Genomic DNA, 20,566 nt, shown 5'->3' with positions numbered 1-20,566 from the left:
GCCCATCGAATTACCAACTGAATAAGGCCATGGAAGAAGCCCAACTGAATGAGGCCCAGTTACGCAGAGCTTGGGCCTTGGACCCACCCTACAAGGCCCAATTCCTCCCACGCCTCGTCGTCTTCCTCTCGAACGAAACGAATCCCCTTCCCCTTCCGCTCGGCCTCGGCTCGAGCTCCAGGCCTCCAGCTGCTGCTCCCCATCGCGGGGGCGCGAGCCGCGAGGCGTGGGCGGAAGCGGAATGGAGGGGCAGAGCCGCGCCGAAGCGGAGGGGCGGAAGGAGCGCGAGGAGGGGCTGGGGCTGCGTCTTGGTCTCGCCAGCGCCGGCGCTCCGGTGGTGGCCGGGGAGCCGCCGTCGGTGGGGATGGAGTTCCCGACGTCGGAGGCGGCCAGGGAGTTCTACTGCGCCTACGCGGACCGCGCGGGGTTCGCCGTGCGCACCGACAAGTCCCGCCGCTCCCGCCGCGACGACTCCGTCATCATGCGCCGCTTCGTCTGCACCCGCGAGGGCTTCCACCCAACCAGGCAGCACGACGACCTCACGGACGCGGAGGCCGCCGCCGCCGGGAAGAGGAGGCGCAAGCGCCTCGTCATCCGGGAGGGGTGCATGGCCATGTGCGAGGTCACCAAGAAGGAGCCGCCCTTGCGCTGGGCCGTCACCAAGTTCGTCGCGCACCACGTCCATCCCGTCTCGCTCCAGGTCTCTTCCCGCCGCCCGCCCACCGGACCATCCGATGCTCTCGCCGGAGCACTGGGTGAATCTACCCGAGCCGCCGCCGAACCTTCGGACGAACCTACCGGAGCTCCCGCCGCAGTCGGCAATGGAGCGGCACTCTTCTGCAATAGGCTCGTCAGAGCGAATCCGGCCGGGGTGCGTGCCGAGGTGCAAGATGTGCTCGATTACCTCAGGAAGATGCAGGCCGAGAGCACCGGATTCTTCTACGCGATGCAGGTCGATAGCGGCAACTGCGTAACCAATGTGTTCTGGGCTGATGCAAAGGCAAGGATGGCATACAAGAGCTTTGGGGATGCAGTGACATTTGATACCACCTACAGGAAGACCAAGTACATGATGCCATTCGCGGTGTTCCGCGGCATCAACCATCACCTGCAGGGGATCACATTTGGGTGCTGTCTGTTGATGGATGAGACCAAAGGTTCATATGCTTGGTTGTTTGATACATGGCTTGCTGCGATGGGTGGCCGCCAACCTGATCTGCTAGTGACAGACCAGGGTAAGGCAATGGAAGCAGGAATTGCAAGGGTTTTGCCCAACACCCGGCATTGTTTCTGCCAGCGGAACATTTTGAGCCTATGTAAGCAGAAGTTGTCTGTTCTGTATACACAGCACATCAACCTGAAAGCTGATCTGAAAGAATGTGTCTTTGGGGCTGAGACAACTGAGGAGTTTCAGGCTCGGTGGGACTATGTCATCGACAAGTATAGTCTCCAGGAGAACGTTTGGCTTCAGTCATTATATGACTCTCGGCAGCAATGGGCTTGGGTGTATCAGAAGGGATCCTTCTTTCCTGAGTTACTCAAGTCGCAAAGATCTGATAGGTTGAACAAGTTTTTTAAGACGAATTTCAACATGAAGACTCCACTGCTTGTTCTTATCTCTAGGTTTGATCAAGTGATGTCACTGAGCTTTGAGAAGGAAGCTCAGGCCAACTCTGTGACAGCGTATTCAAAGCCTACCCTGAAAACCCCTTCTGTGATTGAAAGGCAGGCTGCAAATACTTATACAAGAGCAGTATTCGACTTATTTCAGGAGGAATTTATCGAATCACTGGGCTATCATGCTGATAAAATTGAGGATGGAGTTATCCTCAAGTATAATGTGGCCAGAGAGGGAGAAAATGGACGTAGCTATGTAGTTTCCTTCAACCAGCTGGACAGAAAAGCAGAGTGTACATGTTGTAAGTTCGAGTACGCTGGTATATTGTGCAGGCATGTGCTAAGAATCTTCTTCATGGTAGGGGTTCGGACTCTACCGGAGGGATACATTCTGAAGAGGTGGACAATGGATGCTGTGACTAGTGTTGTACCAGATGAGCGATCATTGGAGCCTGCAGGTAGCTTTCCTGAGCGCCTAGTTGCTTGGCACAATGATCTTTCTCTTGACGGTATAATATATGGAATGAGAGGAGCCATGTCCCCAGAAGTTTACAAGGTTGCAAAGGCTGCGCTTCAAAAAGCATTTGATGATGTTGTGGCTGCAAAATATCAGCAAATGAGTGAACATCAGGATATGCCTTTGCCAAAACTGCAAGCGAAAAGGACACACACAAAAGTGTAGTTCAGCTTGATAGCTCTGGTACATGGAATTGAACATCAGATGATCAGCCGTGTGAATTTTGTAGCATAAGTAGCTTGATTCCCCACTAACCTTTGTTTTCAGAATAGCAGATGTTGTAGCAAGATAGCCAATTCTTAAATTCCCATGGTTTTTTTGCATGGCAGATATTGCCCGTGACCTCCAGCATAGAGTATTCAGAGATCTGCTGAGATTTGCTAGACGTGTCTCATGTTGTAAACAACTATAGTCCTAGGATATGCTCATTTTGTGCTAGTGCAAAGATTGAATGAAATCCATCAGATCAATTTTGTGGTCCGCTCTTCCAGGCTTCAGTTTCACCGCAAGCATTAAGTATCACCGATAATGTTTCCTTGGAAGGCACAATTAATTAACAAAACTACAAGCACTTTTAACTAAACTATCATAAAATTATATATTTAAGGTTTAAGGTGTTGTATCACAAAAGCTATAGATTTAATATTAAATTTATGACAAAACTACACATTTAAGTAGTAGTATAGAAAAATCACATATGAAGTTATTACAAAACTATGTATTTTAGGGTTAAATCACTATTACTACTATTATGTTTTGGGTTATAAATATACTGGTTTTCTAATTAAACTGGCACTAAACATGTAATTTTGTTATGATTTTAGTTTTGTGACTTAATATTTAATATGTAGTTACATAATAATTTTGCCATTAAATTTGTAGTTTTATGATACATTGTCGATATTTACAGTTTGTAATTTTGTGATAGTTTGATTAGTTTTGTGAGATTTACTCTTAATCAACGATTATCAGCATATCCCTAAACGATTGATCAGCCCCACAAATAAATCGAGATGATCATTCTTGTAATGCTGATGTCGATCACCATCAGGCAATACGATAGTCTCATTATACAGAGAACATATCACAAAAACACGCACTCATTATACACAAACAAGGGGTCAGATGTATACACACGGTTCATCACCGGAGCGTGAAAATAACAGTCCAACGGGGTTCTCTTGGATCTACTGATACAAATTGAACAGCGAAAGAGCAAATTCAAGTAAGTATCACAGATAGTTTCTTTTATTACTAGCATGCTGCAGCTTGAAATTTAGGGAGACTATACAACAATATACAGCTTCCCCAACTGATCAAAAACAGATCAGACTTTAGCCATCACATATTTGTGCGTGAGTTGCACACATAGGAACATTCCAGCTACCTAAATTAGGTAAAACAATATAGCATCAAGCACTAGCCTTCTGAACCTAATTTCCTTGCCAACCAAAAACTTGATCTCATGTAGCCAGTATGAGTGAAGGCAATCCCCATTGAGCACATCAGCAGAACCGCAAAGTGTATTCAAGCTCCTTTTCATCAGCACAGTCGTAACCCAGCTGATACGCACGTGCTGTTCAGTATCAAAGCACAAATAAGTAACTCAATGTAATGAAGCAAAACACATTGTATTATAACATTCTACAACCACAGCTTGGCACAGTGGCACCACATTCCACTACTGGAACATCCAATAATATAAAACAAATAAACAATGGAAAATGAGGGTACAAAAGGGTATTCACTGTTATTTCACTTCTGTAGGTTAAACAAGATTATATTATTGATGTTGTATCACCACCTTAATATGGTCTAAATTTCCAAATCGTGATACCAAAAGGCTACTTTCTTCATAATCTCATAAATGATGGGAGAAGATATTTTCACAGTAGAGAAGTTCAAAGTTCATACCAAATCGTCCAGATCCCATAAATGGCTCTGCTTCATCAGTCACACCACCTTGTTGTTGATCCTACACATTTCAAAGTAGCAGGATCATGAATAAGTGCAGAACTAGACTAAAAAAACTCGTACAGAATTACTGAAGTGTTCCAGCAAGTGGTTGCCGACATGGAGTTGTGTGTCAGATAAGATAAATTTGAAGCCATTGTGCACATTGTTAAAATAAGACAAGAACCGAATTATTTGAAGGATATGAAAATGAGACTATGTAATGGACTTACAATATCATCATCAGCGTCCCACTCATCATCAGGACACAACCATCTTTCAAAGCAGTGTCCAGATATTGTACAAAGCAGCAGCCCGCTAGATTGGTCCAAGACAAATTCACGACAAGCATCATCACAAACTGAAAAACAGAACAAACCAACCATTTCACATCTCTACAATTACATGTGAGTATGCGGATAGACAGTGTGCAAAAAACAAATATACCATGGACACGGCCTGTCTTCTCACAAATATAAGCATCACCAATCTGCGTGTAAGAGCATGTATTGCCAGAACAAGAATGCCCCTTGATTGCATCATCAGTGAGACCTCTGCTGCTTTTCCAGCAAGACACCTGATCGGCTATCGTTTTATCAAGAATAACATTGTCATCGTTGACCTTCAAAATTCACAAGAGACATGCTTAAGCCTTGTCAACATAAGACAATTCCATTGCTATGCAGAGAAACCATAACAAAGATAAGAATTAGTGATTACTTCTGAAGGAAGGGGAGCTTGACTCCTTTTTGAAGCCTGCATCTGGATATAATACTCCTTGAATTCTGTAGGTGTATTTCTCACGAACTCAACCATATCCTCTCTATCTTGCTGGAATTTACAAATAACAACACAATAAACAAAGTTATGCACATAACTATGGCAGCAAGTGAAAAGGATTACATTGCAATATGAAACTGAATTTTTTTCAGTGAGTGCAACTAGGTCACAACTCACAAGAGAAAAATAATCTTTTACTTTGCACATTCAAACTGTTTGTGCTTGTTCAGAAATTGGTATCACATTAAATTTACTGCAGCACTAGAACATGTGAACTGTGAACCCCATGACCTCAGTGAGCTTGAAAAGCTAGTGACGATTGACGAGTTTTGGATATGATTACCTGGATGTAGAGTTTCTTCCAAGCACATTCCCTGAGTTTGCTATTGCATGACAAGCCCCACCGCATACAATACCTTGAAATATTGGACATGGATCAAACATGTGAGTGGAATTTTCATTACAATGAATGCAAAATTGGAGCACATGAAGTTTCAGATAGCTTACAGGCGGCGCCAGAGGGTCTCGTCGGATGCAACCACGTTCATGAAGCGGCAGACGAGGGCGCAGGAGATGAGGTCCTCCGATGAGAGGAACTTGAATATCTGCAGGAACAGCTCCGGCGGGATATTGCTCAACACGCCGGAATCAATCTGAGCCGCCACCGACGCCACGTCTTTCTCTTTCCCCTTCGCTCTCTTCACCCTCTTCTTCTGCTCCTCCCTGCTGCCGTCGCTGCCATCTCCGTCAGATTCCGACTCTTGCTTCCTCTTATTCTTCCCGACGTCATCTTCTGCCTGCTTCCCTTTTTCCCCTCCTTCCTCCCGCTGCAAACGATTACCCCAAAATTACGACCAGATTCGCACAAGCAAATCACGCAATCGATCGATCGAGAACAACTTACACCGATAGGGTCGTCGCCGCTAGATCCGGAGAGGATCTCGGACTCGAGGAAGCTAGCGAGGCCGTCGACGTCGTCGTCCTCCTCTTCCTCGCCGCCGCCGCCGCCGCCAAGGGCTTCCGGCTCACCTTCCTCTCGATCTCGCAGCCCTTCCCCGAGAACGAGGTCGTCCTCCAGACCCGCGGCGTCAACCTCGCCGTCGGCCATGCTCCTCCGCCACCACCTCGACGTCGTCGCCGACGGAATCGCCGCTCCTCCCTTACCCTAACGAGAGAGATATTGGCGTGGTTGGAGGATACGTGTCGCTCCCGAACACGCCGTGTTGGGCCGAATCTCACCGACGGCCCAACTACCTCATCCTGTCGGGCCCAACTACTTTAGATTAATTAGGCCCAACGCGATTAGTCGCCTAAGCAAATCCACTACCCTTTACTCCAAGTCAGAAGCAAACAAATTCATATTCAAACACCCTCGATAAATTTCGTAGATTTAAATAAAAAATAACGAATTTAACCCTGATGTAATACTGGTATTTACAAAATATTTAGTATGGGTTTAGGATGGGAGAGGGTAAATTGAAGAGAGAAGAGATAAAAACAAGTCAAATTTGCGATTTTTTGCTGTTCAGTGGAGCAACTTTTGAGTCGTGCAAATAACGCGAAGAGGGACCGCAGCAATTTGCACGAGAGATCGACGTCAGAGTTAGCGCAACGCCACGATCAGCAAATTTATTCCGATTCCTTGTCGTTGTCACCGTCTAGATCGCCATCGATCGGTGCGTCATCGATCGGCGGCGCGGCCGCGGCGGTGGCGGAGTCCAACGGGGCCTCGAAGAGCTGCCTCCGGAGCACGTCGTGGAGGCCGTCGAAGAGCTTCTTCTTGACGGAATCCATGGCCCATTCGAGGCGGTTGAGCAGCTCCGTCGAGTTGTTGTTGTACATGAAGAGGCCATTGTAGAGGTCGAAGCTGTCGCTGCAGGTGTTGTCGATGAGCCGGAGGAGGGTCTCGTAGCCCTTGGTGTTGATCGGGGTTGGCTGGAGCTCCAGCATGGCGAGTGTCCGGCCGACGGTGTGGGTGAGGAACTGCGTCTCGGCGGCGTGCGCGTCGTGCTCGGCGCAGCTCATCTCCACCATGCGGCACCCCTCGCGCGCGAAGATGTCGAGGAAGGCCTCGGCGCGGGCGCGGCGGGCGGGGCAGTCGCCGACGCGGACCTTGTCGAACACGAAGGGGAGGCCGCCCCATCCGTCCCGCGCGGACTCCGGCCCGAACATGGGGTGGGTGCAGATGATGTCGAACTCCTCCGGGAGCGTGCCGAGGAGGAGGTTCCTCGGGAACTCCTTGACGGAGAGCACGTCGGCGAAGAGTGTGTCGCGGCGGAGGCGGTGGACGGGGAGCGAGAGGAGGACGGCCTCCGCGGAGAGGATGGAGGTGACGAGGAGCACGACATCCGGGTGGCACTCGCAGAGGTCGTGCGGGTCGGCGAAGAACGACGCGCCGAACTCGGCCGCGACGGCGGAGTAGTCGGAGCGCGAGTGCGCCAGGACGGTGTGCCCCTGCCGCACCAGCGTCCTTGTCAGGAACTGCCCGTAGTTCCCAAACCCCACGACGGCGATCGTGAGTCGCCGCCGCCGCTTCTCCTCGTCTTCCTCCTGGTCACCAACCACCTCCTCAACGCCGCGCGGCACGTGGTCGAACGGGTGCCGTGCATCATCCTCCATGGCACGGGCGGCACGGAGCCGGAGAGGAGAAGCAACCACTCCAGCCCGCCGGACAAAGTGGACGTTACCGGGATCCTCCCGTCGGCGGCCGGAGGGCACTAGATTCAATCGGAGGCGCATGGAGGAAGAGCACGACATCGCCATCTCGCGTCAAGGTGAGCGGCGCGGCGATGGCGGCGGGAGACAAAATGGCTAGTGCTGATTTAGGTCTCGCAAAGCCACAAGGAAGAGAACTCTTCAGTGGGCCGGGCCAACCAGTTGAAAAATGGGCCGGCCCATTTACTGAAGCCCATGAAACCCATCTCCTCGGAACAAGGGAGAATCAGAATCCGCTTTGCGAGCCGCGAGGGGAAGAGGGGGGAGGGTGGAATCGAGCGGCGGCGAATCGGCGCCGGCGATTGGGGGAGGCGGCGGCAGGAGCCGGAGGGGAAGGGGGGTAGATGGAGGAGGAGGTGACCGGGAGCCGCGGGGGGGCGGGGGGCGGGCGGAAGATGGCGGCGGGGGAGGTGGAGCTGAAGGAGAAGGCGGGGACGGCGTGGAGCCACTCGTATTTGAACCAGAAGCCGTGGCACCCGCTCTCCTACCCGAACCAGCGCCGGAAGTGGATCGCCGAGCAGATCCACGCCAACCGCGCGCGCCGCCAGGAGGAGGTGCAGCGGGAGTTCGCGCAGGAGCAGGAGTTCTTCCGCCAGACCGCCCTCTTCTCCAAGAAGGACAAGGAGAAGGTATACCGGAACCCTACGTATACCCATCCCTCTCATAGCTAACTGCTATATTGATACGTGTCTCCTGAATCATCTATTTATCACCATTAGCTTAAACAGCTTATGCTTTTGATCCGATACTGCCATTGAGGCATTAATAAGTAGTGTTAGCATTGCTTATAGGCATTACCCAGTGCAAATCTATGTTTATTCCATGTATCGGCATGGGACATAGACATATAAATCACAAGTTACACTATAAATGAGGAAAGATTTATGTGCACTTTGACTACGCATGCCTCTCTTAGCTAGCTGGAGTTATCACTATATGTGTCCTGGATCATCTATTTTTCAGCGTTAGCTTAAACAGATTATGCTTTTGAGTTTTGAATTTTGATTCTATACTTCCATTGACAAGTAGTGCTACATTTGCTTATAGACATTACCTAGTGCATGCCATGAGTAATGGGTTTGATTGTAGTATTTCTTCCTGTTCATTGTCATCTTTGACATGGATGACAATACAAGTCAGTGTCTGTGCAGCCCCCACCTTTTATTTTCTCGATGCCAAATATATGTCTCTTACATGTATCGGCATGGGACAAAAATCAATGTGTTACAGTGGAAATGATGAATGGTTTATCTGCTCTTGAACTAGACTACAAACCTATTTTAAAAAGAAAAATATAGTTACTATGACTGCTAGTTACATCCAAGAAGTTTATGTATGCATATACTCCTTGTGTTTTATATTATAAGTCACTTTGGGTTTGTTCCTCTTCAAGTTTGACCTGGTTTATATAAAAGATAACAACATTTTCAACACAAGATAAATATACTATAAAAACATAATTCTTCCAGTCAAAAATATTTGTTTTTTAGGACAACATTTGGTCAAACTTCTAAAATTCTGATGAGTAATTTTATGTTAAAATAAATTTATAAAATCTAATAAGTTTATGGTATTATGATAGTACTTTTCAACGAGAATATATGTGTATCATTTGTTTTGTATTTAAACTAAGCATTTAAGAAATTATCAATGGTCATAATTTTAGAAGTTTGACCAAATCTTGTCCTAAACGACAAACATTTTTGACTGGAGGGAGTATTCAATTGTGTATATAATGAAACTAATTTGGTGTTGTTGATGTTAGTATATTTTTATATAAACTTAGTGAAACCTTAAGATGTTTGAATTAGAACAAACCCAAAATGAGTCATCTATACTCTAAAATGTAGTTCTTGTGGCTGGTGAATCTGCCACTACCCCATCACCAACACACTATTTTTTTTTGGAAAGTTAAAAGAATAGTGTGGCCCACATCTCAATCACCACCAACAACTATCTATATTGTCATAAGGAAATAAGGATAGTTTGGGGCCAAAGGGTCCATATACTAGTAACAATATATGCAGCAATTGAGAGATGATATATGCAGAAAATGGTGTTAGTAACAGGTTAATAATATTTTTTAATTAAACTCTGCAACGGCAATATGCTAGTAATATGAAGTATCTCTTTTAGGAGCTTTTATGTTAACCTGTGATGAACAAGTGCTCATATGTCTCAGTTTTATTGCTTCTTTTATCAACCTTGAATAATTCATGTTGTTAATATCCAATCTGTTTCTCAAGTTCAGATGGAGATAATGAAAGCAGTGAGTTTCATGTATGTGCGCCCACCTGGCTACAACGCAGAGAGTGCAAAAGCAGCTGAAATTGAAGATGAGAAGAGGAGGTCTGGTCAAGATGATGCAACTCAGGGTGCTGCAGCTGCAAGCACCTCTTCAATGTAATATGTCATTTTCCCCTTTCGCGACTCATGAATTATTTCACATTTTACTTGAAGCTTGTACCAACCATCCAACTTGTTTTTCTCCGATCACTTCTCTATGGTCTTTGACTTTTTTTTAATTACAGGCCAGATAAGGAACTTGACAAGACCCATGCAGGTCCAGATAAGAAAAACAGGCCAAAAGATGTTTTTGGCCGGGCATTGCCAACAGAACAAGAATTTGAAGTACTGAAAAATGCTCCAAGGTACTTTGGTTCCTTCACCTTGTTCTGTGATAAAATTTTGAACAGCCATTACATGACAATATGACACACCCTTTTTTCTCCCATCTCAAATAATCAAGCAAGACACTCATTTTCACTTTAACTTCTGTCTCCCTGATCTAGATGAGTAGATTCCACCCTAAATTTGAACTACAAAGGAACTACATCCGTCTCAAAATAACTTCATTTTCCACTCATCCCGTACATACCAATACAGAAACAAAAAGAATAGAACTCCGTCCACTTTATCAAATCTCAACACAAGTGTCCCCTACTTTATCTAGTCCCAGTTCATCTGTTCCATGCTTTCACAAACTCCAATATAATGATTGCTCAAAAATGAACTTATTTTGGGATGGGGGTAATAGCTTTTTTTTGGGACAGAGGGAGTATTTTTCAAAGCCATGAAAATGCCACTTTGACACTTAATATATTCGAGCAAAGGATGGTTTGACTGCATGCATTATAGGGTGCCTTCATATCTTAAAGGAGTAAAGGCTTAAAGCTAATATTGTGCTCTGCCCTGATATAACTCTTAAGTATCTTCTTATGATTTAGTATGTGTTTGTCTTACTCTCAGGTTGGAGACAGGTGCTCCTGCGAGGATTAAACCATTTGGAGTTGAAGTTCGTAATGTTAGATGTTTAAGGTGTGGAAACTACGGTCATCAGAGTGGTGACCGAGAATGCCCATTGAAGGATGCGATCATGCCTAATGAGGAGAGCCGTTTGAAAAGGGATGATCCTCTTACAGCTATAATGGCACAGACTGATTCGAGTGAGGTTGGATTTGTCTTTTGTCAAAATTTTCCCTGTTGCAATTACGTCCAAATAAGCTTCCTGTAACAAGAACATGAACTAGTAGATCTATGGCATCCATTCATATTGTTAGTCTTACCTTTCCCTTTTAATAACTGCATATTATTTCATTGATGATAGCAATTTATCTAAAGTTGCATGCCTTTGCCCCGAAGCTTGGGTAGTTGATATCTGAAGATTAATGCTCTCAAAATTGTCATCAATTGGAATACTGTGGACAGATTGCTGAATATTTATTAACAATTTTAAAGAAATGCATTTTGAGTGTTTCGACAATTAAGATGCACATTTATGCCCTTACCTTATTTTCTTACTATAATTCATTTAAACTTCAAAATGTTTTTAACACATGGAATTCTTTGCCAGCCTTTGAAGTGGGAACTTAGGCAAAAGCCAGGCATGAGCCCTCCGCGTGGTGGATACAACCCAGATGATCCTAATCAGCAGATTGTAGCAGAAGATATCTTTGATGAATATGGAGGTATATCATGCAGAAGGCGGATAATGTGCATTGACAGACTTTTATCATCAGAAGATATCTGAATTGAATTTGTGACTAGTACTTTGGCTGATTATCCTGGCTTCTTATATTTCAGGATTTCTCGGTGGTTGTGATATTCCAGCTCTTATTTCCAACTTCTCTGCTAGCAAATCAAAGAAACGCTCCAAGAGTAAAAGCAAGCACAGGCAGGCTGAGCCTTCTGCTCATGAGGAGTCAGATTCTGAAGCTGAGAAGAGCAACAGGGCATCAAGGAGCAAGAGAAAGAAAGAATATAATTCTGATTCGTCATTTTCTGGTGCTGAGATAGAAGCTAGAAAAGGCAAGCAAAAAATAAAGCACAAGAAGAAACACCTGTCAGAGTCTTCGTCTGATTCAGAAGTTGAAGTTGATAGAGATACAAGGAGACGTCCTAAGAGAGAGCATAGGAAGAAGAAAAGATACGAGACTGAAAGTGCACCATCTTCTTTCTCTAAAGATAAAGGAGACATGGCTCGTAAGGGGCACTCAAGCAGATCAAGGGAGAAGCATCGCTACAGTGACACAAGTTGTTCTGGGACTGGGAGTGAGAAGCATTCAGTGAGACATAAGGACGAGCAATACTACAGCGATTCAAGTTCTTCTAGGAGTAATCAGCATTCAGGAAGGCATTCAAGGAGATCCAAGGACAGCGACTCAAGTCATCCTGAGCGCAGTAGGCGTTCAAGGAGATCAAAGGAGAAGAGGACCTTTACTGACATGAGCACACATGACAGGGAAAGGCATTCAAAGAGATCAAGGGATAAACGGGACTACACTGAATCAAGGCCTTATGAGAGCCATAAGCACTCAAGGACATCGAAGGTGAGCCGACACTTCTCTGGTTCAAGTGCTTCTGATTATTCAGGCTCCGAACAACACTACAGTCACCGTCATCCATCGTAGAAGAAAATGAGTAGTGTACTGGTGTATAATCTCCATGATGTCTCCACAGAAGATCGCTCGTGCTGTTTGTGATGTCATTAGCTACATATGTTTGGTCCACGGGTTACTGGGGGTTTGGTGGGTGCATCTGCTAGTCTGCTACTCGACTTGTGAATGCGACAGTGATGTACATTGTGTGACTGAATTTTGTCGGCTGTGGAAGAATTGTTGTTCCTTCAGTTGTAGGCTTGTATTCGAGGGACTTCCATTCATTAGAAAATATCTGGTGGCCTCATGGTGTCTTTTGAATTCATGCACTGAATAAAGGCCCTGATTTGTAAACGAGATTCCAATGCAATGTAGTGCTCCACTGAACTACAAAGTTCAGCACCAAATGAACATACGCAAAGATGTGCAATTTCGGGTTTTGATATATTTTTACCAACATTGGGGGTGTTTTTTTTTCCCAAGAGCTGGTTGAGCCTTTCCGGAAGATAACTTCAATTCTCTGTTGCATTTTCAAAATTGCAGTCAGCTGCAAAGAGAGATGCTGATAATCTTAAAATCTGTCAACTGTCAATGAAACGTTAAGCGAACATGGACGCCAGTCACGCCACTACGAATCTGCAAAGTGTTCAACAAATTTATTCCAGACAGATAAAAAAAAGAACTTATTCACTCACTAATGTCCATTGAAAAGCTCTCAACTTGCTCAAATCATCTTGCTTTCCCGATCAACAGTATTTAAAATGAGCAATCGAATATTTCTCCAGCCGCTGACCTGTTGCTCTCTTGTAGTCTAGTGTCTGTTAATCTGTTTATCACCATTAAAAGTACTGACTAGTTTGTAGATTAGTGTCTGTTAACCTGGCAATCACCATTAAGAGTACCGACTAGTTTGTATATTAGTGTCGGTTAATCAACATTATAGCCCGATCTAGCGGCCCACTCTAAAAATTAACACATTATTTATAAACAAACTAATAGTTCGGAGACAATAATTCTTATTCTACAGCTCCTTACTTACTTGTTGGAGTTTGTGTTTTAATTGGCTACAATTATATATTTATGTAGTTTATTTTTATTCTCTCAGCTCTTCTCTTTTCATCTAAATATAAATATGATACGCAGTATATTTACATCACACTGTTGTACTTGCTCTTAGAGCACGGACCAGCTATCACTAATTTTAGTTGGATAGTAGCAGCCATCTACTAGTTGTAGCCTGTAGTAGCCGCCATGATCCATCCTAACGAATAACACTGCTGTCTCATCAAACTAATTGCTTTACTAATCACCACTAGGTGGCGGCACACAAGTTAATTAAATTGACTAATGACCATCAGTTAGCACACCTTCCCTAATTAATTGGGAAATTTCCCCCAAACCCCAGGTCCCCAGCCCAAGCAGAGCAGGCAGTGTGTCGAGCTGGGCGCGCAGCCCAAACCCCCGAAGCCAAGGGAATCGACGCGAGAGAGGCGAGATGCTGTCGTCTTCCACCTCCACCCTCCGCCTCCCCCACCCAACCGCCGCGCGCCGCCGCCACCAACCGCCGGCGGCGGCGGCGAGCCACCAGTTCCGGTCGGCGGCAGCCGCGCCCCGCCGCCCTTCGTCTGCGGCGGCGGCGGTGGCTGGGCGCCTCCGCGCGCGGCCCCAGCGAGGGGGGACCATCCGCGCGCTGGACGCCGCCCAGCCGTTCGACTACGAGTCCCGCGCGGCGGGGCTCCTGGAGGAGCGGCAGCGGCTCAAGATCGCCATCGTCGGGTTCGGTAACTTCGGGCAGTTCCTTGCTCGCACCTTCGCGCGGCAGGGGCACACGCTGCTCGCTCACTCCCGCTCCGACTACTCCTCGCTCGCCGCCTCCGTCGGCGCCTCCTACTTCCAGGACCCGCACGACCTCTGCGAGTGCCACCCGGATGTGGTGCTCCTCGCCACCTCCATCCTCTCTGCGGAGGCCGTCCTCCGCTCGCTCCCCGTCCACCGCCTCCGCCGCAACACCCTCTTCGTCGACGTCCTCTCCGTCAAGGAGTTCCCCAAGAACCTCCTCCTCAGCTCGCTCCCGCCGGACTTCGATGTCATCTGCACCCACCCCATGTTCGGGCCGGAGTCCGCGCGCGACGGCTGGGACGGCCTCCCCTTCGTGTTCGACAAGGTCCGCGTCGGCGACTGCCCCGCCCGCCGCGCCCGTGCCGAGGCCTTCCTCAACATCTTCGAGCGCGAGGGGTGCCGCATGGTGGAGATGACCTGCGCCGAGCACGACGCGCACGCCGCCGAGACGCAGTTCCTCACCCACACCGTCGGCCGGATGCTCGCCATGCTGGAGCTCCGGTCGACGCCCATCAACACCAAGGGTTACGAGACCCTCCTCCGGCTCGTCGACAACACCTGTAGCGACAGCTTCGACCTCTACAATGGCCTCTTCATGTACAACAAGAACTCCACTGAGCTGCTCAACCGCCTCGAATGGGCCATGGATTCCGTCAAGAAGAAGCTCTTCGACGGCCTCCACGACGTGCTCCGGAAGCAGCTCTTCGAGGGCTCGCCGCATGCCCCCAACAACGCCTCCGTCCGGAAGTAGCCGCCGCGCTCCATGCCTCAATGGCTACATGGTACTGTATCATCATGAAATGCTCTGTTACTAAAGCTAAGTTCTTGGTGCTCAACTGCATTGCAATGTGCAAATCTGCTCCTGTATTATTCTTTACATGGTTCTTTGAACCCTTTGTTCCTTGCCTTGTTCAGCTGTGCTTCATTCCAAGTAATTTCCTCTTGGAAAAAAAAAGGCTATATTGGAATTATGACTATGTATATGAGGATGAAGAAATAAATTTGGCATTGAAAATTGAGGAGTCATTATCTAACTTGAAAATTTAGGAACAAACTTGGCACTGTGATTGTGATACAAGTGTGAAGAAAGTTATTCAGGAACAAATTAACTTGGCATGTGTGTTACTCAGGATCTGTAAAAGTGTTAGTCCGAAATCACTTTGGCTTTTGGACTTTGGGAGTCTTTTTCTCCAAAATACGGCAGAGAGTGTTTGTTGTGAGAGTGACCTTGTTTCTATGCGTGAGGTTAGGTAGCCATCTCCTAATCAACTGTGCTGTTCATCTGGTTGGTAAGCATTATTAGAGACACTTAGCAAGGGTATTTGAAATCTGTGTGCTCTGATTGTGTGTCATGGAAACCGGTAAACCACCTATTTCGTATTGGTATACCTTGAGCCCTGCATGACCCCATCTGTAATTCACATCTAGATTTTCCAGATCAAGCAGTGGATCTAAGTTGGTGAGCACTTGAGGGGTTGCTCTTCTACTGGGGGTGCTGCACTGATTCAGACCTCCTATGAAGACGAACTCCTAGTTGCAATTGTTTCTTAACAAAACATTTGTGCTTCTCATTGTGAAGAGAGCACAAGAACAGCGCAGAATAATCTCATTCGAAACCCCCAAATTCAAACATGTCTTTAGTCTTCTTTCTGACGAAATCGCCTGATTAGCGAAGCTATCAGAATTTGTTCAACTCTTATGTTTTACAGTTCAAAGGGACAGAAGGTTCAAGTATATACAATTGCTTACAAGAAACAGTTAATCTTTAATTGACCTGTGAACATGTGATATGGGGAAGAGGTCAGGTAAACACACCAAAACTGACCACCAACCATTATTCAGATCATGGGTCGTTTTCTTCCGTCCCAAATTTTTTCTCCTTTGTGGTGGTGGTGACAGCTCTGCATCAGGCCCAGGTTTTATTATATACTCCACTATGGCATATGTTCATGGTGTATTGTGGCACGTCACTGAACGGCCGTTGCCTTGCTTATTGCTCATTTTCTATCTTGGGTCCGGATCAACCAATTGACATCGACTGAACTGAGACTCCTATACATTGACAATCACAACAAAGACACACGTACCTGCAGAGTGGTACTAGACGTGGTTCTTCTTACGTACTTCTCACCCATGACGCGTCTTCTAGGCTCATATGTCAGTTTCTAGGCTCCTATGTCAGTGACCGTTTGATCCTAGTAGGTAAGGACTAGGGAATTGCAAATACTCGTTGGATGATTGGATTTGGAGCCCTGATGGTCAGAGATTTACCAAGTTCAGAGTCACCAATATGTTTGCTGCTATTGAGAGTCATTCAGAAATGTCATATTTATGGGCAGCTGCTTCTTACAGTTTAGACCTTGTTTGAAGGCAGCGGATTTCACTGGAATCATGTTGGTTCATCCACAGCTTCCGATCAAGCAACAAGTATAGCTCGTTGGTGTGAATCTGGATAAGGTAGGTTTTAACTCCTAGTTTTTAGTTTATTTTCCAAATCGTACAGCACTCATTCCTACAATCTAGATGTAATTGTGGACTGTTTCGGTGCGGAGATTGTGAGAGAAGATGCAGCTGTCCGAAACTATGGAAATAGGACCTACGGAACTTTTTACCCTTTGTTACCCAAAAGATTTAGGAAAATTTGTAACCCTGCCATTATAATTTTATAAAATTAAAGATACGTGAGAGAAGAGTGATAAATCTATTACCACTCATGAGTCACAAAAAGTTAAATTTCTTTGCTTTTTAGGGTGTTGGGCCTTGAGATATTGAATAATGCTGCTCGTAGTGACGAAGGAAAAAGTCTACCAAAGGTCCCTAAACTTAAAAACGCGAGTCAGTTTTTCGTCCCTTAACTGGAATATCATAAATGTGTACCCCTAAACTTATTTACTCCGTTTAAAAAGGTCCATTGGCAGTATTGACTAACTTTTTTTTGACTGGTTTTACACATGTGGCGTCTAGTGGGTCCCACATGTTGGGTTTTTATTTTTTTTCCTCTTTTCTTCTTTTCTCTCTCTTCCTCTCTATCTCTCTTCTTCCTCACGACACGGCGGCTCGCCAAACCACACGCCACCACCGTGCCCGGGCACGCGCCCGCACCGAAGCTTCTTCGTCCCCATTGCGCGCGTTTATAGCTAGCTACCTAGCTCGCTCTCTACTGGTCTGCATGGCTGCATGTGCTGATGTGCATATAGCTAGCTGGCTCGCTCTGATCTACTGGCTGTGGAAGGAAGCAATGGCCGCACAGGAGGGGGCCGCAGGGACGAACCAGGTGATGCGGTCGCGGTACAGGGACGTCGACAATAGCAATTCGCGGTGCACGGCCACCGTGTACCTACTGGTCGGGCTGCTCTTCACTGTCGTGGTGTTCGTCGCCCTCTGCGGCTCTGCCTCTACCTCAGTTGGGCATGCCACTGCCACCGGTACACGTCAGATCTGGAGGCCGCCTCAACTCGGGGGACGTGAAACTCGGCGACGTTGCAGTCGGCGCCCGACTCGTGCACGAGGAGAGGCTGCTCACACACGACACGTGTCGATCTCGCCACGAGCTCTCGTCATCACGCCCGGGTTGTTCAGCAGCAAGGACAACGCCCATTCCACCGCTGCCGCTGAGGTGTCCGTTTCCGTCTTGCAGGGAGCCCTGGACGGGGAAGAAGAAAAATGCAACGGTGTTCGTCAGAGGAGGAAGGCGGCTTATTTGGAGCTATTATGTTTGACGGATCGTGCTCACGATGCAGAGGGCGCGGATGAGTTGGCTGGGGCATGCGTGGGGGTCCTTGCTCTGTATGGAGAGGAGCACACCGATCATGGTCCGTTGCTTCGCTAGCCTGGTTATCCATCTCCTTCCTCCTATGGTCGCTGATCAGTCTTTGAAAGAACGTCGTCTGCTCTCGCATCCTGTGTCAGCCTGCCAACGAACAGCCACCGAAGGAAGTCCCACAACGTCGATGTGCCGCTCAGCTCCATCGTTGATCTCCTTCACCACCGAGGCCGTCGTCCGCAACCAGCCCCAGCCGCCGCCCGCCCACCGCAGTCTGCCCCATCTTGGGCGCCCGCTAGAAGGACGGGAGAGAAGGAAGAGAGATGAGAGGAAGGAAGAGAAAGGAAGAAAAGAAGGAAGGAGAAAAAAATTAAAAAAAAGACATGTGAGACCCACTATACATCGAGTCAGCAAACCAGTCAAAAAAAATAAGTGAATACTGCTAAAGGACCATTTTTGTACGGATTATACATGTTTAGGGTAGATATTTCTGGTATTCTGGTTAAGGGACGGAAAACAGACTCCCATCTAAGTTCAGGGATCTTTGATGAACTTTTTCCTAGTGACGAATCACGATGGATCATGGAAGTCGTGGGTGCTAGTACGTCGAGTTGGGCCGAGAATCCATAAGGCCCAACACGGTGCTCCACCCTGCAGACGAGCCCAGTGTACTTTCCGGCCGTGAGATGGATGGATATCAATATTGGGCCAACCCACGTCCATCCAATCAATTACTCTACCTTTTCTGATGTATATTTCTTATTTCGACATGTTAAAAGATAGTCCGGCATATTTTTCTGATGAGTTTCCAATATAAAGAAAGAGGCATGTCAAATAAACCTACCCCCCCCCCAAGTATTACATGGAAAATACTACTACATTGCATAAATCCAGAAATGTGACTGTACGGCTCGTTTTTTTTTTCTTTCTGTCTTCTTTTTTTTAGAACTACGGCTTGTGGGCTTTTGTTGTTCATCCCAGAAATGTACTGAGGTACATTTTGAAAGACAATGGACGCATTAGAATACTCCTGCTCCCTCCATCCAAAAAATAGAATCATTTTTCACTCATCTCATATATCCCATTAAAAAGATTAAAATATTCTTTACTTTATCAAATTGATATAATTATCCATCACTTTATCTAGTTCTAAGAGCATCCCAACAACTTTTCTATCCATCATTTATCCTAAAAATAGAGAAGGAATAAAAATATAGCTCCAACAGAACATTTATCACATCCTTTATTTTTAGATATCATCTATATTAAGAGAGAGAAACTCTACATTTAGATGTTCTCTCCCATCCTTCAAAGAGATATGGAGGATGTCATTTATGGATGATCTACTGGAGTACAGAGAGATATGAAGAATAAAACTGTTTTAGATGATGATTCAACTAAAGATATGAATGACCAAATTTAGATGAGCGGTTAGGGATGCTCTAACACATTTGTAACGTTTTTGGATAAACTCAAATATAAATTCAAGGACGGAACCAAACGTGAGGCGGCTTGAACTTAAGCACCACGCCTAACTAAAAAAATGCATCAGGAATGTATTAAGTTTTTAGTTAAAATTTATCCAAACAATTTATACTCTATCATCAAGCTGAGGGTTTTGAAAATTCCTAGCTCCGCCCTCCGAGATTATTACTAAATGACAAATTTATTTGAGACTAAAAAAATAAAAAAAATCTTATTTTCCAACAAAGATAGTAGAAAAGGTCGCTCTCACGTTACGCGTACTACAAACACGCGGGACACCAAACGTTGGATCCACAGCTGTACTGTATTCTCAATAACACACCGAATTCCTGGGGCGTGTCTCTGTCGTCGGTGCCCATCGCAATCGCTCCAGATCATGGCATGAGGATCTGATCACGGTACATCATTCAAATTTCAAAAGAATATGTATATGCCTTGAACAGTTAGCCGGGGGATCGATGAACAACAAAACAGGGCGTAATGCGATGATCTGATTGATTTTCAGCGTGGTCATTCACCGTTACTCAGGTAGCTGGGTCTTACTTTTCACTTCTACTTATATTTATATTTGTAAATAAAATTTTTTAATCGTAATTTATTTTCTAACATTTATTTTTAGATAAATCTAATATATCAAAGTTTTATTTATAAATTATTTTCACGTATAAATATCTTTGTTCGCAATCCTCCATCGGTCGTCGTCGCCGCCGCTCAAGATTCGCTGAGCAGTGAGCACTCCTACTCTGAGTAGCAGTGATAGAAAACGAAAGGCCGGCTCTCTGTCGAGGGAGATGAGCACCGAGAATCGTACGTCCCCGCGCAACCAGCCACGCCCTACCCTACCTATCTCGCATTCTCGCTCCCTCACTTCTCATCCTACTTTGATAGGAACTGCTAATCCATTTTATTTTAGAATATCATGTCTTTAAATAAATAAAAATGAACAGTGGTGAGAGGGTACATTGGGATAAAATAAAAAAAATTGAATGTTTAGTGATTGATGAAATAAGTGATATCGTG

At 46.0% G+C, this 20,566-nt stretch overlaps 5 protein-coding genes across 5 annotated transcripts; 3 read left to right on the top strand and 2 right to left on the bottom strand.

Moving 5' to 3' along the window:
- The first annotated feature begins 241 nt into the window (after positions 1-241).
- On the top strand, positions 242-2,241 carry LOC102712738 (protein FAR1-RELATED SEQUENCE 5-like). Its single transcript, XM_040525210.1, has 3 exons — positions 242-1,833; positions 1,951-2,126; positions 2,231-2,241. Exons 1-3 carry the CDS (start codon positions 242-244, stop codon positions 2,239-2,241), a joined length of 1,779 nt encoding a protein of 592 aa, XP_040381144.1.
- Positions 2,242-3,205: 964 nt separating this feature from the next.
- LOC102716881 (F-box protein SKIP31) lies at positions 3,206-6,062 on the bottom strand. Its single transcript, XM_006656414.3, has 8 exons — positions 5,772-6,062; positions 5,375-5,694; positions 5,211-5,283; positions 4,808-4,918; positions 4,535-4,709; positions 4,321-4,448; positions 4,049-4,109; positions 3,206-3,710 (listed from the first exon to the last, which is right to left on the bottom strand). The coding sequence occupies exons 1-8, from the start codon at positions 5,973-5,975 to the stop codon at positions 3,640-3,642; spliced, it is 1,143 nt and encodes a 380-aa protein (XP_006656477.1). The 5' UTR covers positions 5,976-6,062; the 3' UTR covers positions 3,206-3,639.
- A 408-nt stretch (positions 6,063-6,470) lies between these two features.
- LOC102716604 (arogenate dehydrogenase 2, chloroplastic-like) lies at positions 6,471-7,702 on the bottom strand. Its single transcript, XM_006656413.3, has one exon. It carries the CDS (start codon positions 7,628-7,630, stop codon positions 6,497-6,499), a length of 1,134 nt encoding a protein of 377 aa, XP_006656476.1. The 5' UTR covers positions 7,631-7,702; the 3' UTR covers positions 6,471-6,496.
- Positions 7,703-7,839: 137 nt separating this feature from the next.
- LOC102712458 (uncharacterized zinc finger CCHC domain-containing protein At4g19190) lies at positions 7,840-12,872 on the top strand. Its single transcript, XM_015837936.2, has 6 exons — positions 7,840-8,211; positions 9,834-9,985; positions 10,114-10,233; positions 10,832-11,033; positions 11,436-11,550; positions 11,666-12,872. The coding sequence occupies exons 1-6, from the start codon at positions 7,927-7,929 to the stop codon at positions 12,490-12,492; spliced, it is 1,701 nt and encodes a 566-aa protein (XP_015693422.2). The 5' UTR covers positions 7,840-7,926; the 3' UTR covers positions 12,493-12,872.
- A 976-nt stretch (positions 12,873-13,848) lies between these two features.
- Positions 13,849-15,313, top strand: LOC107304376 (arogenate dehydrogenase 2, chloroplastic-like). Its single transcript, XM_015838220.2, has one exon. It carries the CDS (start codon positions 13,955-13,957, stop codon positions 15,047-15,049), a length of 1,095 nt encoding a protein of 364 aa, XP_015693706.2. The 5' UTR covers positions 13,849-13,954; the 3' UTR covers positions 15,050-15,313.
- Positions 15,314-20,566: the final 5,253 nt, after the last annotated feature.

Source organism: Oryza brachyantha, chromosome 6 (assembly GCF_000231095.2).
Source record: "Oryza brachyantha chromosome 6, ObraRS2, whole genome shotgun sequence".
In the NCBI taxonomy this organism is placed as follows: domain Eukaryota; kingdom Viridiplantae; phylum Streptophyta; class Magnoliopsida; order Poales; family Poaceae; genus Oryza; species Oryza brachyantha.
The sequence above is the reverse complement of the archived record's forward strand: the minus strand, read 5'-3'. Positions and strand labels throughout refer to the sequence as shown.